Source organism: Vicugna pacos, chromosome 8 (assembly GCF_048564905.1).
Source record: "Vicugna pacos chromosome 8, VicPac4, whole genome shotgun sequence".
Classification (NCBI taxonomy): Eukaryota; Metazoa; Chordata; class Mammalia; order Artiodactyla; family Camelidae; genus Vicugna; species Vicugna pacos.
In genome coordinates, this window is record NC_132994.1 from 4367747 (window position 1) to 4386965 (window position 19219).

At 39.0% G+C, this 19219-nt stretch overlaps 1 protein-coding gene across 1 annotated transcript in view; it reads right to left on the reverse strand.

The window, feature by feature from the left end:
- ADGRB3 (adhesion G protein-coupled receptor B3) overlaps positions 1 to 19219 on the reverse strand; it is a 684888-nt gene that overhangs the window by 357250 nt on the left and 308419 nt on the right. Inside the window, exon 11 of the mRNA XM_072965499.1 lies at positions 1186 to 1380. Coding sequence (XP_072821600.1) covers positions 1186 to 1380 — 195 coding nt within the window. The remainder of the gene's footprint in view (positions 1 to 1185; positions 1381 to 19219) is intronic.

Here is a 19219-nt window from a genome sequence, read left to right on the forward strand (position 1 = left end):
TCTCTCTCTCTTTCTCTCTCTCGGCCTTTCTCTTGCCTTCTGAGACAGCCTGCACTCTGTCTATGGAGTATGTATCTCTCTGAATAAATCTACCTCTACTCAACTACGGCTCTCTCTTGAATTCTCTCCTGCACGAAGCCAAGGACCCACACGTGGCGGGACACACCCCAGGGATGTGGCCTGGGACGTGGCCATCCTCTCGCGCGCCATTTTTTCTGTATCACCCTTAATAACTGATCAAGACAAAACAAAAAAACAGAAAACAAAACAAAAACCCACCCTCTGCATTCTCCAAGTGGCATGCAAATAAAATTCCTGAATGAAGAGTAGACTGAAAGAAAGCTACTTGATCTGGGAGTTTGGCCAACCTTTTATTTTAATGAACTTTCTGCAGAGATTCGGGGAGAACATTATGCTGGAAATGCCAAAACCAACTCAGCCTTCTTGGCAGGAGAACATTTTAGCCCCCAGCACAAGAAGAGTTAATCTGAAATGCAAACTAGCGTTGCATTCAATATGCGTGGTTGCCATTCAACAAGCTTTGTTCTAAGCGCAAAGGTGATTCTGAAATTGGGTGAGTCCTTAAACTTTATTATTATGGAAATAAATGATGAAGTTCTAGAAGTCTTTCATGACTAGCAAAAATAGGTGGTGAGGAGTTACTGAATTTCTCATTTTCCTATCCAGAACAATCCTCTGTTTGCCTGATATTTTCAGACAATGGTTCCACAAAATTAAATATAACCTTCTCCCTTCTAACAGCAGAACCCCAAACAAAACTTAAACGGTGTGTTCTTTGCACACTACAGTTAATGTGCTTTCATTACGCTTAATGTACTTTTAATAGTTTCCTGTGGCAAGATGGTGCTATTAATGTGGGATTAAAATATCCACGTTACAACCTTGAATTTGCTACAGCGCCTTTAATCTGAGGGCTCAAAGCACTTCACAGCCATTTTCATTCAGCACCTCAAGGAGGTGCATGATGTGTGTTTTCGGTTGAGGACACTGAGGTATAGAAAGACTAAGGAATCGGGGTCATCTCCAGCGCTCACACCGAGCACAGCCTGGATGCTTCCCCTCCAGGCCGGGAAGCCTCCTCCAAGGTGGCTGCACTGGCTTCTTAAGGCCCAGAATTGATCCCAAGCTCACTTGTCTTTTCCTTGACGGCACTGCCTCCCTTACCTGGACACCATCGGATGCAGGGATGTAACTTGCCCTTCTAAACGTGTCTGTCACATTCCTGAGGATTTCCACGGACATCAGAAGATCTCCTGCATAGAAGTTTTTCCTCTGAGTTAAATCCAGCAGTGTCTTGGTGACCTGGGACATCCCGTCACCTGCCAGCATCCTCTGCCCCTTCGCAAGGTGTTCTTTGATCTGGGATGGTCAAAAGAACAGCATAAACATCAGAATCTTCATGACTGTACCTCCACTATCTTCATCAAACAAACGTATTTCAAACTGTGGAGTCCACCTTCAAATAGCATTGTAACACTGGGAGGATTTCAGACCTGTAAGTTGTGTGTGTCCCACACACGTGGATAAGCATCCAGCATCCGTGTCCACACTTTGTCAGAGGTTCTGGACTTGCCTTTTCTAGTTCTCAGAAAACACAATTTAACACATTGCAAAAAGTGTGTATTATTTTAGGGTTTTTATTGGAGTAAAAATTAAAAAGTACTTTTGCACATGGCAAACATGGGAGATTGCTCAGTGAGGTGTGAGCAGAGATGGGAGATTGTAAACACTCCAAAATACTCTGCTTGTTTTTATTAACAAGCAGAGCTTAATGATTTTGCCCTGTCTCTTAAAATAAACACACTTTTATATGGCAGCAAAAAAAAAGTTTTCACAAGGACACTGAGTGTAAGAAAGACATTTAGCAAAACTTTAGAGGTCTACTGTGACTGATGTGACTGAAAGCTACATGACTTTAGCTTTATTTGAAAAAGAAATAAACAACAACAAAATCAAGAAAACTCTCAACTGGGGGAGGGTACAGCTCAGTGGTAGAGCACACGCTTAGCATGCATGAGGTCCTGGGTACAATCCCCAGCCCCTCCATTAAAAAACTAATAATAATAAAGCTAGAAGAGAGAAAGGAAATTAAAAGAGAAAAGAAAAAAAGAGAAAAAAAGAAAAAAAAAAGGAAAAGAAAACTCTCAGCTAGGTCTTCAGCAACAGAACTAACTATTGAGGTGTAAGGCTTAAATTGGTTTGATGGCCAGAGGAATATGCCATCAAATTACATATTTGCTTATACTAGTCCAAGGGAAGAAAAATCTTATAAAGTGGAAGCATGTGAGGGTGAGAGAAGGTGAAGTCCTAGCAAGGATCCACATACATTTACCCGTTTATTGAAAGGTTAGTCTTTATCATTTGTGACAAAAAATCAATTTATCAAAAGATCACAAAATAAACAGGGACTAACACACCCGAGAAAGACTGAACAAGAGAGGCTGAAGTAGAGCCATTGTCATCCTCAATTTCCCACTAAGAAAAGGGCCAGCAAGCCCTCTGAAGTGCGACAATCAATCTAAAAGAATCCAAAAGTTAGGGATTTTCTATAAAACATGTTTTAAAAGGTGCTATCCTGACACCTCAGATATTTTACTTTTCTTTAGTCTCTAAAACTTGGTCTAAAAATACTTTGGCAAGATAAAAATCTTCAGGGACCTACTCTATTTCCATCATGGGATGTTAAAAACATGACATATTTGGGGAGTCTTTTTGCACCCATTTTCTCTTTTCACATCTCTCTCTGGCCCCCTCAGTGGCAGCCATCCACCACTGGCCGAAGCCTATGGGACTGACGTGGTGTCAGAGACCTGGCCCTTCAGTGTCAGTGCCCACTGCTGTGGAGTGACAGCAACATACCAACCAGGACACAGACACTGTGCTCACCAATCAGAAAGGACACTGATCCTCCCAATAGAAGGCAGCAGTGTACCAGGATGATCTGATGGTAATGTACTGCCAGGCTGAGCTCCAGCCCTGCCTCTAAATTAGTGATAATTATTTGCAAGTTCCTGTTCAGCTCACACGTACCATAACTTCATGCTTTTGTGCTGAATAGTCTGCCCTCCTGTCTTACATTATCTCATCTTTATACACCTCTCAGATTTAGCCCTGATTCTTCTAAATATCCAAATGGTGTTAATCACTTCCTTCTCTTTCTCTCTTTTAACCCACACACACATTACTTTATCACACTGAATTAGAATCATTTGCTTATATGTCTTTGTAAATCTTGAGGGTAGGCTCCCTGCCTTATTTACTGCCTTAGAATATAGTACAGTATTTTTACTGCACCTCAATGTTCCTAGCAGCACTATTTACATCAGCCAAGACATGAAAGCAACCTAAATGTCCACTGACAGATGAATGGACAAAGGAAATGTGGCATATATGTATATATGTATGTGTATGTGTATATATATGTGTGTGTGTATATATATGTGTGTGTGTGTATATATATATATATATATATATATATATTCCTATATATATATAGGAATACTACTCAGCCATAGAAAAGAATGCAATAATGTCATTTGCGATAACATGGATAGATCTAGAGATATCACACTAAGTAAGACAGAGAAAGACAAATATCATATGGTATTACTTATATGTGGAAATAAAAAAATGATACAAATGAACTAATTTACAAGCCAGAAATAGACTCACAGATATAGAAAGCAAAACTCTGATTACCAAAGGGGAAAAGGGGAGGGATACATTAGAAGTCTGAGATTAACACATACACACTATTATATACAAAATAGGTAAACAGCAAGGACCTACTGTGTATCACAGGGAAAAATATTCAATATATTGGAATAGTTATTACAGTATCTTACAGTAACCTTTCCTATAATGGGAAAGAGTGTGAAAAGGAATATACATACATACGTATTTGTATAATTGAATCACTTTGCTGTACACTCTAACCTATCACAACATTGTAAATCAATTATAGTCCAACAAGAAAAAAGAATATAGTACAGTAAGAGTTTGTTAGAGTGAATTCAGTTATGATATCCTAACTATATCTTCATGATGGAAACACGATGGAATGGGCTTTGGAGCCACGACTGCCTAGATTTTTATTTAAGCTTTTCAACTTTTTATATAATTGAAGCCATCAGAGATTCAGTTTACCATGTCTCTTCTAAGCTTTGAAAAATATGCCTATATGGTTAAAAAGTTTTAAAAATCTTTTTTTTTTTAATTCAAATAAACCCACACAAGCCTAAGATAGCACAGCCACAGATACAGCACATGGACCGCCCCGTCACGGTGTGTGTGCCCTATCTGATCTAGTTCCTGGAGACTTCTAACACTTTCCCCCGTTCACTCTGCTCTGGTCCTCTGGTCTTTTTGATCTTCCTCAAAGAAGTTAAGTACATGCCTGTCTCAGGGCCTTTGCACTTGCTTTTCCTTTTGCCTGGAACAGTCTTCTCACAGAGATCCACAGGCTTTTTTGGTCATCTCCTCAGAGAGGTCTTACCTGGCTGCCTATTGAAAGTGGTGTCCCTGTCATTCTCAACGTTCTTACCCTTCTATGTATTTATGTATTTACTTATTTATCTTTCCTGTTTAAAAAATCAGACTTACCTGCCACTGTGCATCTATTTTTGGTCTGATTCTTCTTTTTTTTTTTTTTTGTCTGTCTCCCCCATTAGAATAGAAGCCTTGTGAAGGAAGAGATTTTTGTGTATTTTGTTTACTATTATATTCCCAGTACCTAGAGGACTTACTCAATATATTGGACAGATGAGTTAATGAGTCCCTCTGTGCTCTTGGAAGCACACCGAATTAAAGCGGGCACACCAGGAAGCTGTCATAAGCTGCCCCTCAACATAGTCCAGACAAAACATCAGTTTTAAATAGGATGAGGTAATTAAAATACCCGACTTGCAGAGACAGTGCAGCTCCTGGGCTCAAAAGCATCTGATGTAGTAGGTGGAGTAAAGATTGTCGAAGAGGAATGAAATTAATAAGATCTACTCTAAAAATGTCATAGAATCCAGCGTTCACATTGAGAGGCGCTGAGAAGGTTCTCCATTAGGAGTGACATTCAGCGACGGTTGGCAGGGTCAACATCGTCTGACTGCTCAGATCAGCTCCAAATCTATTATTTCAGCAACTCCTACCTGTGCCCGTGAGGGTCTAACTCACACGTCATACACCCTTCCTTTCAAACAAAAACATCGCAACACCGACTTGAATCTTGAGGAGTAAGACATGTAGACATGTTTTTCTGTTTGCAATAAAAATACTGCAAAAGACCTTGAATGGCTCTGCTCATCAGAGATAGGAAAGGAAGTCTTTCACAACTGGGTCAGCATCAAATGTGGCCCAGTCGCTAGTAAATGACCATCCCTGCCATCTGACAGCTGCTTGGCGGGCTTATGTGGAATAACTTGCTCTTGGTCCAGCTCTTTGGAAGCAGATGTCCAGATCGCACCACCAGCTCTCACAATTGGCACTAATAGCATCCTTCCTGGCATTGTCAGCAGAAGGCACCCGGAACAAATACCTTGTAACATTTGTACACCAGCGTAGGCTATTGGTGGCATTTATAAAGGGCATAAAGGGTGTTCGGATAAGACAGATTTCCACCCAGAACAGATTGAGGTGGAGAACAATTCCAGTCTCTTGATCTTCCTGCTGCAACACCAGTGCACTGGGAACGGCTCCCTCCCATCTTGTGCCCACCCCTTCGCTACCTTTTCCTAGAATGACCAATCCCTGGTTATCTGCTGGACTGTTTTCCTCTTTATGGGATATTGAAAACCTAGAGTTCAGATTGAGTTTGCTCACCTCACCTTTCCCTATTTCAGACTCTCCCTCACTTGTATCCTCTGTTTTTATCATGATGATTGAACTCCATGGCTATGTCTATGACTTTGAATCCCATCCACTCCTCAATCTTCATCTTCTCCAATCTGTCTCTCTCTCTCTCAAAAATATGGACTGATATTGGATATCTGATTTAAGTACCAACTCTTCATCTTGAAATTTCCTTTCAGCTAGTCTTTGTTTCTCTTCAAAATCAAAATCAGAAGTATGAAATCAGATTTGAGCCTCACAACTCTTTAAGTTGTAAATTAAATTCAACGATTACCTCCTAGGAGTTCTCTTTTGAAATCTTATGAGCATATTAAGTTTAAGGAGCAGCTGGAGTCATAAAATCTGGATTTAAATTGTGGTTCTACCCCTTCTTACTTAGGACCACTGGAAAAATTGTCTCTTTCCTAGGATCATTTGATTTGTCTATTAAAAAAAGAACAAATATCAGAATGTGGCTGTGATGGGGTAATACAAAGAGAGAGATTAAAAGTGGACACTCAGTGACCATTTCCCCTTCTTATCTTTCCATCTTCAATTTCCAATTCCTCTAAATACTAGCCATGAAATGTGTCTCAGATCCATCTTTTTACCTGTGGGTAAGATGGATCTTGATAGAGGACACTAATGAACTTGTCTACAAAACTGAAACAGACTCACAGACATAGAAAACAAACTTACGGTTACAAGGTTGGGGAGAAGGGGTGGGAAGGGAAAAACTGAAAGTTTGACATTCACAGATACTAACTACTATATAGAAAATAGATAAACAACAGGTTTCTTCTGTACAGTACAGGGAACTATGTTCAACATCTTGTAGTGACCTATAGCAAAAAGAATATGAAAACGAATATATGTATGTATATGTGTGACTGAAACATTATGCTGTACATTAGAAATTGACACATTGTAAACTGACTATATTTCAATTGAAAAAAAACCAAAACGATGAATCCTGTTACAGGTCATCAGTCCCTATCTTCACACACTTTGCAGTGGTCTTCTAACTGGTTTTACTGAGTCTTTCCCCATCCTAAAACTACGCTACCTTTCACATGTATGAAGATGTCACTTCTCTACTATAAAAAGAAAAAGACCACAAAATCCTTCCATTTTCACATTAGATCAAATACATCCTCCATTTTTTGACTTCCAAGGCCATCCTAACCTGCAATTCAAACATTTTATCTCACTATCTCATTTCATCAACCCTTTTCTCCCATTATTTCTATTCAGTTGGGGATTATTTCAGTCTTACTCTTCCATCTTTAAGCTACATTACAATTCAATCCGCTTTGCTTTTGAATTCCTTAGGTAAATCTTTACTATCATTCTTATTGACTTTTTAAAGTACAATCATTTTAATCCAATCTATTCACTATTGCTTCTCACCACTGCTTCTTAAGTTCTCATCTTTCAGAGCATATTTTCCTGTTTTCTAATCTTTTAGCAATTGTTTTTGTTTTAGTAAGGTTCTGCGAATGGTAACTCAATCTTGCAGTCACTTTTTTTTTTTTTAAGTTATGTTCACTTTCAATGGATCTTTTAGATGGGGATGTTTTTATTCTCCCCTTAGCATTTTCATAATGGAATTTGGTGCTTCTGTTGTTGCAAGTTAAACAGTTGCTTTTTTGTAGATTACCAGTCTTTTCTTTGTGGTAGATTTCAGTATTTTCCTTCATGTTTTTGTACAATGCAGATTAAGTCTATGTGGATTTGCTTTTATTTATTCAGGACTTTTTCAATCTGAATATATTATCTGTCTTCCACTTTGGAAAATTCTTAAGCACGAGCTCATAGAATGGTGCCTCTCTTGCAGTCTCTTTGTGGGCTCTTTCTAGAATATATTTCTATTATGTTATATAAATTTCTACTAAACTTTCTCATTTAACTCTTCATTTTCTAAGTTCTCTTTTATGTTTTTCATTTCTTTATCTATTTTGGCTCCTGAGTGGTCGTTTTCCACACCTAACTTCTGGATCACTAATTCTTTCTTCAATTGTGTCTAACTGGCTACTTTGTTCATTAATTTCAATTACAATATTTTCCATTTATAGAAGTTCTAGCTCATCTTTTTCACATTCTTCCAGTTCTTAACTGTGCTTTCTGTTCTTTCTTTCATCTCTCAAATTATTTTAAACAAATATGTTATAGTTTCTTTCATATTTTCTATTATTTCTACTCCTTGCATTGCTAATTCCCCTCATTCTTGAACTTGCTAATTCTCCCTCATGATATTTGAAATTACTGTCAACTCATATTCAGTAAGGTGTGTTCATCCTTTGGCTGGTTTGTGGAAGAGCTATTAGAGTGTGTTCTCTGAGGGCAAGGGCCTCAGGCAGTTCAGTGAAGCCGGATCATTTTATGCTACTTTGCACGTTAACTTCTATTTACGATTTAGACCAGGAGTTTCAGTTTCCATAAGGTGATTTCTTTCATTTTTCTCCCCAAACTCTGCATAGCTCAACCATCAGCTTTCCCCTGTTGCTCTGGCTTTCAGTGTTAATTTTCCCCTTCATTCCTGGTATCTAAGTAATTCTCTGTCTTTCTTCTGAGCTCAGCCATCACACACTGTTTGAAAATATATTCTTGCCGTAATTTATTTAGAACTTCAGTGTGCTCAGCTCAGAAGTATCAGCTTGGTCCGTCCCACTGTTCCATTACTGCTGCAGGTGCCTGATACCAACCAGAATGAATTGCTCACTGCTTCCCAAAGAAAGGCCAGGGAGGGATCCTGCTGTTACTTCCTGACTTATTCGCTTCTATAACTTAAAATGCTTTCCCCAAATCCTTTTGTTAAATTATCTTTCCTTTCTCCTTCCTGAATTCTTTTCAGATAACGGCAATCGAGATACCATCTCTACTTTCAAACCTCATGGAAGTAATCTTGCTCTATCTTATATTATTATAGTGTTTGTGTCCTTATCTTATCCATTCTGTTAGACCACAAACTCCTAAAGGGCCTGTCGTTTCTTTTTCAATTTGTTCCCCCTGTAATTTTGAGCATATTGTCTGACACACAAAGGTATCTGCTCAAAGTGCTTGTTAACTTAAACTGAAACTACAGAAGGGTTTTCTTTTTTCTTCTGTGACTGTCATCCTCAAAAGTTGACAAGGTAAAAACAGAGCTGTCTATGAGTATTCAAAACAAAGAAATACGTAAGAATTAGAGTGTGTCTACATTTTCTGGCAGAATTGCCTTCAAATTATGATATCCACTTAATAAAAACAGGCAAATGATTTCAGAAGTTTTAAATTTCTACAGTTATAGTTATGTAATTGCTACCTTTGAGAAAATAATAACCATTAGAAAAGTAGAGCATTATTAAGTGTTGATTTTATGGTAAGCATGGAACTAAGTGTTCTACACAAGTTATCTGAGTTTTAAAACAACCGTTGGAGGTGCTATCATCACCTACACCTTACAGTGAAGAAATAGAGGCCCAGTGTGGTGACATGTATTCCTCAGGATTGCATAGCTCCCAAATTGTACCAACATTTGAGCCCAGGCAGTTAGAAGCCAGAGTCCATGCTCTTGACCACTGCATGCTTAATTCAGGTTTTATAGAGTGCTTTTGCTAGACATTGTCAGAATGCTTCAATATTTAGAAATCATTCTCAACTATGGCTGTTTTCAAGAGACATTACATCTTTTATCATGTGAAGAAAGAGTATAAGAAGCAGACAACTTGAAGAACAACTGTCCAGGCTGCTGAGGGGCTGGCTATCAATGCCCTGAGTTGTGATGGTTATTTTTGAAAGCAATGTGGAAAGGTTCCTAAAGCTATTTGCCAACATCTGTAAACGTTTCTGTGGGTAGTTTTATTCAAGTGTAGACAAAAAGCTTCCATGGATACATCAAGGATTCTATAACATTTAGGCTGCATTTTAAAAAATTTCTATCTTAATTTGGTCACTGAAGTAGCTCAGAAAGGTTTGTAATTTTAATATTTCCTTTAAAATTACAATTATCAGTGATTTTGTCTGCTCACATTGCAGTACTCTGTGAGCATTTTTGCTCCAAAGGACAAGTCTTAAAAGTTTCTGTGTCATTCACATTTAATACTGTTGACAAGATCAACAGTGAAAGAAAAAAAGAAATCCCTGAAGTCTAAAAAGAGTTGCTTTTTATGGTTCTGGATTAAGCCTCCTTGCTCTTTATATAGAGAGATGTGGTGAGGGTCATGGTGTAAAGAGTAGGTGTGTTTCTGAAATAACCTTATTCTTTTCATCGTATGCCTCCCACTGCCAGCCACAGCTGCCTCTATTGTGTGAATCTTAAAAGAAGACTTATCATAGTCGCTCCGTGCAAATGACACACTTTAAACATCAAATATTTATATATTATTTTCAGCGTCAACTCTTACAGTCCATCTGTAAGGTATATTAAAGGTTCTCACAGTGCTAAGTGGCTTCAATTAAAAGATAATTATACCAGAAACTTCTTTTCATAAAGCAATAATCTAAATATACATCTTTTGCTTCAGTTCATAACTGTCATTTACTCAGACCAAAGTCACTCACTAAATGATGGTATTAAATTATTCACAGATCTATCTGGTGTCTTCAGGAAAGACAATAATCATCCTGTATGAAAAAGAAAGTGTATCTTTTATTCTAATACATGAATACTTGTTCCCCCCTCCTATATTTAATATAAAAAACATGTATTCATCTTAGGGCTAGAAGTTCAAATATGAAAAGACAATTCTTGTCTAGGGACAATGTGATTCATTGATTTAGTTAAACATTCCCCTGCATGAATGTATAGCCCAGAACCCAGGATGAACAGCATTTGGCCACAGGGGCATAGAATACCCTGAGTTCTTGCCCTACGAGTTCCTGGAGTGAGTTATAGGATGCCATGAATTTGAGGACTGCGAGGTATTGTTATGAGAATATGAGTCCATGAAGAAAACAGAGATAAATATACACTGTGTATATTTCCCCATAAAGCCTGGATGTTTCCAAAGTAAGGATGAGAGCACAGTCAACTTACCTACCCAGTAAAAACCTCAAAAAAGCTTTAATTTCTAGTCGAACATCAAAAGTACAATTCCCAAGCAAAGGCCATAGGCAGGTGGGATTTCTCCCCTTAACACTAAACACATCTAGAATTATTATCAATATTCTGAGCCAGGGGACAGCACTAGAGCATGTGCATGAGCTCAGAGCAGCCTAGTGCACACAGATGGGGACCCAAACTTTCAGGAACCTGTTCAAGGGGAGATAGAGCATTAAGTAACCCCCATCTCAAAGGGTTTTTCAATTCTGCTTCTGTTCCTTGAATTTCCTAGTTCAAGAGATACTGCCTCAGTCAGAATGGGATAGGTTATGCTGTGATAACAAAATGCTCCAAAATCTCAGCCCCTGAAAACAAAAAAATGTATTTCTCACTCACACGCCGTATGTAACCCAGGTTATCAGGGAGGCTCTGTTCATCCTAGTCCCTTAGGGTATAGAGATGATAGAGGATGAAGAGTTTTGCCCTGGCAAGTGCAGTCTCAAGGCCTGACAGAACAAAGGTCACTTCCATACACAACCAACTTTTTACATCTAACATCAAGGGGTGAAGAAACACAATCCTCTTGCATGCCCAGGAGAGGAAAACTAGGTATTGCTTGACATTGTATGTCTTGTGATGGTGTGGAGCTTGCCGGCACTCATTTAACTTCTTTGTATTCATCCACCAGAACTTCAACCCTAGATAAAACCTACCACAGTGCTTCTTAAAGTTTGTGTGCATATAAATCACAAAGGGAACTTTCTGGAGTGCAGACTCTGAGGAAGTAGGTCTGGGACAGGGTCTGAGATTCTTTATTTCTAACAAGCTCCTTCTACTTCTGGTCTTTAGGAAACATTTTGGCTCCACCAGATGCGCTCTCTGCATCTGCATCCAAGGAGCTTGACTTTGCTGAAGAGTAGTCATATCGACCCTGGCTAGCTCTACTCTAAGTTCTTTATTTCAGACTTCTGTACCATACAACCTTTGGCAACCCCAAAGCCCACCTGCCTCAGGGTAATCTTCAGCATCCTGCCTTCCTCACTGCAGAAAATGACGTCACCACCAGCTGCATGTACTCACTCAACCTCAATAAAGGGCACCATCATTCAGAGGAGAGACTCCTCTGAATTCTGCAGCAAACTTCACAGCTCTGTGTCCCTTCCCTACAGCCTGGTCTCCATAGAACAGTCTTATGACTCTCTTTAATTATACTGCATCACATCACTCATTACTGTCAATGGCTTCCCACTGCCCTTAGAATAAAATCCAAACTCTTAGCAGAGGTCTTTGAAGCACAGAGTAATTTCTTCTTTACCTAGTTCTCCAAACTCATGTCATGACACTCTCTCCTTGCTCACCATCTCTGGACACTGAATCAAGTTTCACTTCCTTATCTCAAGGTTTTTCCATATGCTGTTCTCCCTGGTAAAATGTGCTCTTGTTCCCTGACAATCTCATTCACCTCACTCTTTGCACGTCTAGATCTATTTTATCTTTCAGATCACAGTTATGAAGTTATTTCCTCGTAGATACCTCAGTGACTTCCTTATGTAAAGTGGTCCCCAAACTTTATTCCCTGTGTTGGAACTTTGTTAAGTTCCTCCAACATATCAGAGTTTGGAATTATTTTATGCCTTTTCCTGCCTACTTTATTGTGTATTTGTTTTGTTGCATCCCCCAATCCTCACACTGTGTTGCACCTAGTTAAAGTTCAGTGGATATGCGCAGAATAACCTAATGGGTAGTTGGATGAATGGGTGAATGACTGAATAATACAGTACATTTTCCTTTATAATAGTCTTCCTTTGGCATTAGCCTAAATATAATTCTCTGTACAAGTGTATTCCATTAAGTCACCCTATGAATAAGTTTCAAGTCAGCGGATTCAATGGCCAGAACTAACATTTCTTCACCAAGTCACACTAAATCCATAATCAGGGATAAACTTAAAAATCTCCCAGGCCTTTGTAGATACAATCATAATATGTTGTGAGTTTTTCAAAATGAGGAAATAAGGTATAATTTTAGAAGTATTTCATTATACATCTATGTAATAGACTCCTTTAAAATTCCTTAGAAAACACTATCATACATGACTAAAGATTTTTTTTTAATTAAAATGTATTAGTTTGGTAGAATATAGCAATTCCGGTAAGGCTAATGTGCTTGCCTTAGAAAGACAAGAAAGAAAACCATATAAATTACAAAAATCATACTCTTTAAAGCATCAGAAAGCTCTGGATGAGATGAATTAAAATTCCAGGAAAAGGAGATACTTTCTGAGGTAGAACAACAATTTCAGCCAGTTGGATTCCCCCTCACCTTAGGAATGCTTGTAAAGTTTTGGCAAGAAGTGAGGGGCAGGCATGGCCCAGGCAGAGGACCTCTAGGGTAGAAAGCGAAACTAATGTTATTATTATTATTGTTGTTATTGTTGTTGTTGTTGTTGTTATTATTATTATTATTATTATTATTAGGTTTGGTTGCCTAGGGCTGGAGAAATATAATGGAAATTGTAGGATCCCTAAAAATCTTACTCAGATTTTTCTCCTTGAGATATTTGCTGAATTTTTGAAATGTGTAGGAAGTGAAGAGTTAGGATAAACCCTTTTGAAAAGCAGGGCACAATTTTCTCCATCCCTGTAAGTAGATATTTAGAAATAAATGCCTGCTGAGGGAGGATTCCAGCTTTAAGCAACCAGCTGTCTCCTCCTCAAGAGATCTGATGCATCTGAAGTTGCTTGGGCAGAAAGCTTGGACCCTTTGAAAGGCAGATCTGAATCTTCTACAGTTTCTCAGGGCTAATGGGATGGACACACATAAGCTCTCTATCTAAAGCATATAAGACACACAGTGGAGAAGGAGAGACTACATGGATGTAGTCTTACAAAAACTGCAAAACATCCTGACCCAGATCAATCCTCAGCTGCATTAAAGTTTCAGCTCTTCATTTATATTTGAATAACCAAGGAAAGAGGGAATGCTTTTGGATGAAAATTAACATTATCTAAAATGCTACATTTGTTTTACACAATGCCTGAGAGTTAATCAAAAATTACTAGACATGCCTGCTCCTGTGACTGATGCAAGAAAACAAAACAAGCCCCTTCACAGATTTTCCAAATATTAGATTTCACTGATAAGAAATTTAAAATGACTGGTTAAAACATTAAAGAACACAGAGAAGAAAAGAAGAAAATAGAATTTGTCCATTCTCTGATGGAAAATTCTAATAGAATTTGTCCATTCTCTGATGGAAAATTCTAATAGAGTTAAAATCTTAAAAAAGAAAAATCAAACTTACACATAAAATGTATATTATAGACCAGGAGCTAGCGAATTACAGCTTACGGGCCAAATCCAGCCCATTGCCTGTTTTGGTAAAGGTTTTACTGGAACACAGTGATGTTTACTAACTGTCCATGGTTGCTCCTGTGCTCTAACAGCAGAGTTGAATAGTTAGAACAGGGACCATACGGAATATAAAGTCTAAAATATTCTCTATCTTGTCCTTGAAATATGCTGTAAACTTTGGCATATAAATTGCTTAGAATATTACAATTCAATTAACACCTTCCTTCCAATTTTTTTTTTTCAATCAGCTCCTTCAGGGAAGGTAGCATTTAAAAACTGTGAACTATTATCATTTACTGAACACTTAGGAAACTCATAATTTTATTCAGGGCCACATGCTAAAAACTTTAGAATCATACAGTAGAACTCAGATGCCAAATTTTTAACATGCAGTCCAAAATAAAATTAAGAGGCTTCCGTCCATCTTAAAGGAAATAATGTTCTTCAGCTTTCCCTTGGCATTTTTGGATTTTGCAACGATTATTTGAGCTCTGGGAGAAAGGACTCTGCGGAACCTAAAATTTGGCAACAAGGATAAAAAGACAGTCACGTGCTATGTCTTGAGTACTTAAAACGAGGATGTCCACATTGTTTCATGAGGACGCCATGTAAGTAGAAACGCATGTACATGAATGTCAAATTAATATTGTGATTAGTAATGATAATAGTTCACATCCATCGAACGTGCATTAAGGGCTGGTGACAACTGTACTTAACTGGCCTTGGTTGAACTTTCCATTGGTATTTTTTAAGAGCTCTTACATGGGTATAATGTTCAGCCAGAATTAAAACAAACAAAACAAAACAAAACAAAACAAAAGCTACTGATCTAGCTTCTCCTCGATTTCCCCATCACTCACCTTGTCCCAGCTACATTATACTGCAAAAAAAAAAAAAATGGCAGAACAAATATCTCTTGCTCTCTCAAGCTCACTCACCTTTACTTACTTGCTGAACATTCAAAAATTAAAATCACCTGCTAGTTTCCCTGGTTGACTGGTCCATAGTCCTGAGTTCTTTGTTTCACAATCACTCATGAAAAAAACAATAGAACTAATCTACTTTTTTGGCTCAATATGGATTTGCTGTCAACAAAACGATGGTGGTTATTGTTTTCTTTTTTTCCCCTAAATAAGCTGCAATAATCCAAAGTATTGCCCTCTTTTGGTGATGGGCTGGGCATTTGTGCATTGAGGTGGTGGCCAAAAATGTGTGATATGTGAGAAGTTTTGTTACAATGAAGCAAAATTCCCCTGGAAAGAAGGCAGGGAATATGGGAAAACAGAAAGCAATATTATGACATGACTTCCTCTGGGTTACAATTCCTACGATTTTGGGGTTACAATTCCTACTCAACTTGCATGAAACTTACAGAGTTTAAGCTACGTTAAGACATGTTGAGCAGCTCAAAATGTGTCACAGAGGCCAGTGTGAACTTCCTCGTTAGTTGTTCTCAAACGTCCTCTGTAGGACTGTGAGTGTCTTTGAGTGATAAACTAAGAGCGTTACTTTAGATAAGAAGTTTGATGGGTGATGGACGTCACTGGAACAGAGGAAGCGACCAGTAAAGTCAAGACCCCTCCTCTGATGTAACCATTGCTCCTTACAAAGAAGCCAGGAAGCTGAGTGATCTGAAGGCTGTTATCTGGAGGACCCTCTCCAAAATGCTGAGACCCGTTCCAGTCGGAGCAGATGGTGACTCCCCACTCACACACGTCCAAAACATGTTGCCAGAGCAGAGACCGCTACCCCTCTTGCCAAGCTTTGCCCGTAGTGGTTTGTTACCTTCTCTGCTATTTTCACAACTTTGACAAACCTGTGTTGTGTGCTTATTGTCTGTAATAAACTGAGTGACACGTAAACTGGACACTGGCCACTGGTTTTGAGTATCTCCAGTCCCCTGACTCTCACCTGCCCTTCCTGCTGGGTTCTGCCACAACCAGCCAACCCTTCTCCATGTCAGCCTCTCTCTGGCTCTCTCTCCCTTCCTCTAACTCCTCACCCCACCCATCTCTATCCTTCTCTCTCTCTCCTAATAAACCACTCAGAAAAGTAGAGGAAACCAGGAGGAGCAACGTCCTTCAACCAGGATGCAGGCTCTTTGACATCCTTCCCACAAAGTCACCTTTCCCCAACCACACAGACCAGTGCTCCAAAGTCTGTATTTATTCATTGTCAAATGAAGGCTTGAAAAGATAGAAACTGAGGTTTTAAGAAACCATGACTTAAAAGGAAACCTTTACACCAATTCTTTGTATTTCCAGGTGGAGGGTCTTCTCTAAGAGGAGTACCTTTGGTCTTTCTCAGTCCCCCATCACTCACTCCTGTCCAGGGAAGGAGGACTGACTTTCCTGTCTGATGAATTTAGGTAAAGCCAAGTATGCTTGAGTCAACTCCTTTTGCTCTAGAACTACCTGCAGAGGGGATGCCTTCTGCTAGTGTTGTCTGTCACTTCAGGTCTGTGTGTGTGTAGGTCCGCATCTGTGTGTGAATAAAAGAGAGCGGGAGGGAATGAATGAGGGAGAGGCATGCTGGGACCATCCAGGTGCTCTGAAGACAAGATGGATCTGTTTCTTTAATTCAAGATAAGACTGACTCACCTGACCCCTAACAGTCACCCCTTTTCTCCAAATAGCTTTATAAGTGAAAGATAGTGTTCTTAATTTGCCTGACTTCTGTGTCTACTTCTCAGTAAGTTCTGAAATTATTTCCACCTTGCTTGATATAAAATTCAAAAAATATCCCAGAATATGAAATGACATATTGGCGTATGGAGAAACCATGAAATTTCCAAGAAGCCCACTATAGTTTTCTTTTAATTGTGTGCATTTCTTGGTGACTTTTCTTTTTTATAAACAGCACTTAATTTTCTATCTTACAAAGTTGCCCAACAAACGTCATGATTTTTAGCTTATTGAAATTCTTCTGCAAGGGCCAAATTATTTCATAATGTAACGTCGTCAGCCACTCCACCTTCCGAGATGTTTGGGGGCTAGGAAAATTGCACATGAGGGATAATATTTATTAAGTTCACGTGATGAAAACTCGTGAACATTAAGTCTGGCATCGCTGCCAGTATCCCCCTCCTGATAAGAAAAGTGACAGAGTCATTTTTTACGCAAGCATCTCTGGAACACCTAGAGTATGCTGAGCATTGTGTTGGGCACCAGAGAAATGAAGATTAAAAGGAATGGTTTCTTTCCTCAAAGAGTTCAATGAATGTTCAATAGCACAGATTAGTAATTTTATGTATTAAATTGCTTAACAACTCCTTTTTGCCTACCTCCATTAGTTTATAACTATGAGAGATCATAGAACACAGTCAACTCATGTTTGTTGATGATAAAATGTCATTTCCAACTTACTTTTCATGTCATTTTATAAAAGAGGTGTATAAAATTGTGCAATCTATGTGTGTTTGTACAGAACATCGCCTATATTCTATACGTGAAGAGTCTGAAAACACAGATCTCCCTAAGTAATTCTCTGCAGTGGGAGACAAGGAACATTTAATGAGCTTAATGAATATAGAGTCAATTAGTGAAATCTCCCAAGGAAAAGAGAACATTAAATTGTGAAAAGATAAATTTTCCTAGAGGAGCATATGTAGAATCTTCATAGTGATTTAAGAATTTACAGGAGTCAGAACTGTTCTGAATCCAAGGACCAGCTAGCTTTGCCACACAGCAAGGCGTGGGACTCACGAGAGTGAGAGTGTGCAAGGAAGGTGACTTAATTTCCACCTCCAGGTGACTGTTCAGAGTATACATGATGAGCTTGATGTACTGGATAAGCACCCATACATTGGTCCTATACTTCCCTGAACTTGTAAAGAAGATCGTGGCCCCCAGGCAACCCTAGATGTGTGTGTGTGTGCATGCGTGTACGTGTGCATGTATGCAGGTCAAGTGCGTGTATATTTCTGTATGTGCATGTAGAAAGAATTCATGTGCAAAAGTACATGTAATGTCAATCCTATCCATCCATCCATCCATCCATCCATCCATCTCTCCATTCAATCAGTTACCTGCCTCCCTACTTACCTATCCATTCATCTGTATTTATCTGTATTTTTCCACATGCACAGTTCAGGTCAACAATACATTGAATTCTAAATTTTTACTCTCATTGAGATAATTTTTAAACTAACCCATTTTCTATCCATGTAGATATCAGTATCTCATAGTTACATAACTTTTGCTTTGCAAGCATCTCACTTAGAGCATCTCATCTACTCTTCCCAAACCTCCAGAGATGCTAAGATGACACTACCAGTTTCATTTTGCAAACAGCAAGGCAAGACTTGAGTGAGATCACATGGCTTTTAAACAGGACACACAACCAGAAAGCAACGTCCCCTGCACCAGAATCCAAGGCAGAGGATTTCCAATCAGAAAAAAAAAAAAAAATCAGGAGGTAGTATGACTTTCAGAAAAGAGGGTACACTTTGGAACAATTGTACCTGGGGTGCGACTTTCATTCTTGTCTCACTGAACTGGACTGCTCCTCCGCGGAGGGTCCATTTCTTTCCATGCAACCTGAGACCCACTTGCAAGGTGTGCTGAGGACTGGGGCTAATTAAAAACATGCCCGCCGAGTGCCTGGCGCCCTGTGGGCGCGGAGTGCCCTGGGGCTGCACGTACTCCCCGGGGAACCTGGGCACCAGCAGGCACCCCGGCCATCCAGCCGCTGCCCGCACAGTTCCTGTGACAGTCCCGATTCCAGACCATCTCTCCTGTTTCACAGAGAGTTTCTGTTTCTCTCTATTATCCGATGGCCTGCTCTCACAGCAAGCAAACTCATTTAAATATTATTGTACAAAACACTGAGTTTATGAAGGAAAACATTTTCTGAAAACAACTGATAGTATTCATTCTTAACAAATCTGTAAGAGCTGACTCATGCTTTACTTAATCCATGCAATTTGGTCTCACTTGTCATCATGAACAGAAAAGAACTAAGTATGGATATTATCAAGATTAAGTAAACAAAGTCCAACCT